The sequence below is a fragment of the Varanus komodoensis genome, unplaced genomic scaffold (assembly GCF_004798865.1).
Source record: "Varanus komodoensis strain SLA01 unplaced genomic scaffold, ASM479886v1 scaffold3, whole genome shotgun sequence".
NCBI lineage: Eukaryota > Metazoa > Chordata > Lepidosauria > Squamata > Varanidae > Varanus > Varanus komodoensis.
The window spans coordinates 35930224-35934948 of record NW_025335761.1 but is presented as its reverse complement, the minus strand read 5'-3'; the positions used below and the strand labels follow the sequence as shown (position 1 = coordinate 35934948).

The following is a 4725-nucleotide window of genomic DNA, read 5'->3' as shown; positions in this document are numbered from 1 at the left end:
TTTTCTATTCAAATACATTGTTTGGACAGAGAAAAGAGGGCAATTGTCATACTGGGAGGGAAATCTATCAGAAATGAATCCCTTGTGACAACCTGCCACATGGGAACAAATCGGAACATCTAGATAGCCTAAAGGATGGTATGAGGTAGGCTTTCCCAACATGGAGGCTTCCTGATGTTTTGGATTTCATGTGCCATCAGAGCCAGCTAGAATAGCAAATAGCCAAGAATGCTGGTAGTACAAAACATCTGGAGGGCACCAAGTGGGGGAGGCTGTTCTGAAAGACTAGCATAGAGACAGGTGAAACCTGAGGAAGCCTGTGTTTTGCAGAGCATAAAGTCACTTAGGGAGTGACCATATGGACCCTAGACAGTGTCTGAAGGGCCACAGGATTTTCTGAATTCTCAGCTTCAAGCTTGGACACCATGCTCCACCTTTGGGGTTGGAAAATGCCCAACAGTCAGTGCAGAAAGAACTGCATCAGCTACCCTAAGTTTGGGAAAGTTACTTCAGAGAGGGGTAAAAGGGGTTGTTTTGGGGACAGGATGCAGAAGAGGCGGGAGAGGTCCAGATGCAAAATATTGTGGAGCCGCTCTAGCCTCCTCCCCTCCCACTTCAAGACACTCCAACAAGATGTCTAGCAAAAATGCACAGCATGAAAACGGGGAGGAGGCAACCACTTTTGCTACTCCTGCTATGCGTTGGATGCTCCTAAGCCTCCAAGATTGGGTACTTATGAAAACCTCATTTACTTCTACCATAGTCTGATATGCCAGAACAACTGTTCTTAATCTCATATAAAAAAGCTTCATAACACAGCTACTGTTCATTGGCCCCATCTAATTCAGTCTGTTTACTCTGACTGATGGGTACTATTGAAGGTTTCTGGCAAGGGTCTTACCCAGCTGTACCGTCCAAGAGTTTTTGAAATGAAACCATTTCACATGCTTCATTATTGACTTCTATATGGCACAGGCAAACTAAAAAGGCCCCAAAGGTGCCAGCCTGACTTCAGTCATGCTGCCAGTTGCCACTGTGCCCTTCTGCTTATAATACAATTATGTGCTTCAGTATGGGGCACTAGTATGATTTGGCATTACCTGGCAGCATCAGCTCTTGGGCTCCTAAGATTTTTTAGGTCTGGAAGAAGGAAGGATTTTGGAATGCAAAAGGGATGGAAAGGAAATCTTTCTGGTCCACATCTAATTAAGATAAATCCACATCTAAAAAATATTTTATAGAACACAAAAGACTTGGCCCTTTCCAAAGTGACCTACAATGCTTGCACGTTTTTTTCTTTTCTGCTATCACCTTTGTGTGAGGCTGTGCTCTAGCCTCACTTGTTTTTTGGACACTGTCTCCATGCCTCTACTATGTATACTCAGGTCTGCTTTTCAGAGTGTATGCTGTCCCCATCAACCCTAACATACCACCAACTTCTCCACCAGTCTTTTGCCTGCTCTGCTTTCCTGATTCTCTCCCACTTCCAAAAACCCACTTGTCTTAAAGCCCTAGACAACCCTTTGAACTGGCCCCTCCAAATCTCAAGTGCACTCCTTGTCCTTCAGCCCCTACTTCATGTATCCAGCTTTCCTCTGGCTCCTGTTTCAAGTGCCTTTGCGACCCTTTCTACCACCCTTTTCATCAGTGGTCTGGGTGTGCCACACAGCCAAACTAGCAAATGTGTGAATGGATTTTTTAAAAGTAAAATTCAGATGTGTTTGTGCAATCTGGGTCAGGGACCAGGCATAAAGAGGAATTATCCTGCTACTCTCCATCCCCTCCCCTCAATGTTGGTTACAATCCAGATCTCTTCCTTGTACTTACTATTGGGAAAAAAGATCCCATTCACTCCAATGGGAATTTCCCCCCACTCTCAAAAAGCCAGTGGAGGGGCCCTGATCTGGTTAGGGAAAGCAGCAAGGGGGTCTTTAGCCTGGGATCTGATATAATAAAACAATTGCTACTTGTGTGAATGATGTCATGTCTAGTTTGGCTCTTAGCCAGGGTAAATCCTGATGTAATGTCTTTCTTCCACAGACTACCACCCATGAAATTACATAAATGAGGAAAGTTTGATCAGAATGCAAACATTCATGCAATTGTGAAGGAGAAATGAAAAAGTTATGCCTGCCTGTTCCCACTTACATTTCTTGCAAAAATCCGGACAGATCCATCTTCACCAAGCCACACATTTGTTATGGGTATTCCTCCAGGAAAAGCATACACTTGCCCCTCACCTTGACAGCACAAGGAACTAATAAAGAGAAACGGAACACTGTCTCAGCATTTTGGTGCAGCCCAAGTGTGTGGCCTCATTGAACGGTGCTTGTTCCAGAAGCTGACAGTGAGCTGTGCTGTAACCCCTGCTGTCCCCTTTCGGTTAACCCTCAGCCAAGCCCTTCTCAAGTATTAAGCCAGTTGCTGTTCATTCTCCAGCATGCTGCTCTAATTTGTAATTCATAATTTCAAGCATTTTTATGAGACATGAAAAACTCCAGATACAGCAGTTGGGTTGCTGTCAATCCATCATTCAGGCTCTTTTGGCTTGGAGCCTGTGACAGGGAAACTCATACTCTGATAAGAGGGTACTTCCCACTCATTGCTTAACTTTTAGCCTTTTAATTTTTCTTGAGGTCTCCTTGACCTCATATCATGCTCACATGAAGCAAGTTAACTCCACCTTGTTGAAACTGTGTTATTCTCTTCTGGGCAAGTGAGATTCCTTAATACTGCCAATAATAGGATATTGTTCTCAAAGGAGAGAATCAGCACAGCTGCAACACATGAGGACAAGGCAGTGTTCTATATGCCAGCATTTCAATTTCTGAATCATTTTTCTGTTCCATTCTTGATTCTGAACCTTACTGAATATGAGGGGAAGGGTCATGGCTCAGCAGTGGAGCGTATGTTTTTCATGCAGAGGATTCTAGGTTCAACTCATTGCAAAGTAGGTGCAAGAAGAATCAATAAGGTAGCCTTTCCTGGAAGAGGACATATCCAGCAGGTCACAAACCTTCCTCAGAAAATTTAAAATCCTAATAACTTTATTCATTATCTATATAATTCTTAAGCTGAAGCTTTAAAAACACTACTGACTGCAGTGCAAGTCAGGTGTGTTCTAAAGCTGTGACTCTTTCTGTCAACCCCAAAACAAAATGACAATGTCTTGACTAGTAAGGTAACTACAGTACTTTATGGGCCATAAGTAGGCATCAGACATTTAGCTGCCATCTGATAAACACCTGGGGATAAGCCCCGCCTAGCCCAGTGAAAGCCACTTCAGATTTGACATATATATCCCTATGCTGCTTTGTTGGGACAGGATCATAAAAAGAGCACTGGGTTTCTGTATGAATGAACAGGAACAAATTCCTGTTCAGTGAGGGAGAGAGGATTTTATTTGTTCATTTTGCAAGTCACTCTCGCTAAACCTAACTTACCCCACAGAAGAATAAGCACGAAGTGTTTAGAATGTTAAATGATGCTACAGAAACTCTGAATAATGAAGTCAACTGTACCTATGCTTATATCACTAATCAGAAGTGACAGAATCCAACTGCTGGGTCCAACTGGATCTTGGAGTGTCATCTTCTTTAGAAAAGCGTCTTATATAATGTAAATAAATGTGGGGAAAACCAACAAAACACACATTTTTAAAAGACTCCCACTGGAATAAAATTAAATGTCAACTAATTGGAAGAATGTTACTCAGTAGAAAAATTTAAATTATAAGCTAAACAAACACAATGAATGACTTTATTCAGACTAAGCCATTCTATGGCTTTCTGCCAAAATCCAAGATGGCAGCCAGCATAAGTGTCTATAGTCAATCAGCACTTTTAAGCTCTTGTGCCAACTGTGGTCATATGGTATGAACTTTGCCCAGTATCTGGTAGAGAACCTTGGTTGTTCTTAGGATGAACTGAAATGACTTTGTGGATGAAGAAACTTGGGCCTTGAAATACATAATACAGAGACAATGGTGAATGTTTGTTTTACACGAGTCAAAACCACAATTTGCAGGCAATCTAATGGAAGATGATGTGATGCAAGATGAAAAGAAAGTCCTGAAGCTTAAGCAGCAAAAGCTCAGAGGAAGCAGAAAGTCTCATGTCCAGGCTCCAAAACCACTTCCATAAACTGTTTTCCTGTCCTTGGAGAAAATTCTGGAGTGTGCAACAGGTCATGCTGTCAATCTGGGTGTCGGCAGGAGTGAGGAATAATGAACAGTCATTCCTGCTTCATCTTCTCCTTGCAGGTTGAAGCATTGAATTGGTGGTTCACCCATTATTTAGGAAGAATCCTTTACTTCAGAAAGGAAGTGCAAGCAGGAGCTGAGCAAAACACAAAGAAAAGCTAGTGAATGCTTCCAGAGAAGTGACCTACAGGATGCGAGAGTTTCCTTTGATACAAATTACAAAACTAAAAGGAATGACCCTCAACAGTTTTAACTACAGCAGTGGGAATGCCCCATTGTTTCTGATCTCTGCTACATGGACTGTACGACTGACCCTGCAAGCCTGTATGATCAACAGGGACCAGAGTGGACTTTGCAGTCACAGGTCTTCTCTGTTTCTCAATCTATCCTGCTTCTCATGATAGTCACCATAGTTATGAACAATCAATTCACATCTTTTTTCAAAATATATAGTCTTCAACGCTCTCATATTTTCAACTTAAGGCTTGCATGCTCTCTACCTTCTTCAAAAATGAGAAGAGAAA

General features: G+C 42.2%; 1 protein-coding gene across 3 annotated transcripts in view; it reads right to left on the bottom strand.

Annotated features, from left to right (window-relative positions):
- Positions 1-3205: 3205 nt before the first annotated feature.
- Positions 3206-4725, bottom strand: part of TTLL5 (tubulin tyrosine ligase like 5) — a 155250-nt gene continuing 153730 nt past the window's right edge. For 2 of the 3 annotated variants that reach the window (XM_044436881.1, XM_044436883.1), the window contains one exon: positions 3207-4337. Coding sequence is in view for 1 of the 3 variants with exons in the window: in XM_044436883.1 (XP_044292818.1) it covers positions 4309-4337 (29 nt within the window). In the remaining 2 variants the exon portion in view is untranslated. Of the gene's footprint in view, positions 4338-4725 lie in introns of all 3 variants that reach the window. The other variant, XM_044436882.1, reaches the window with a different exon arrangement.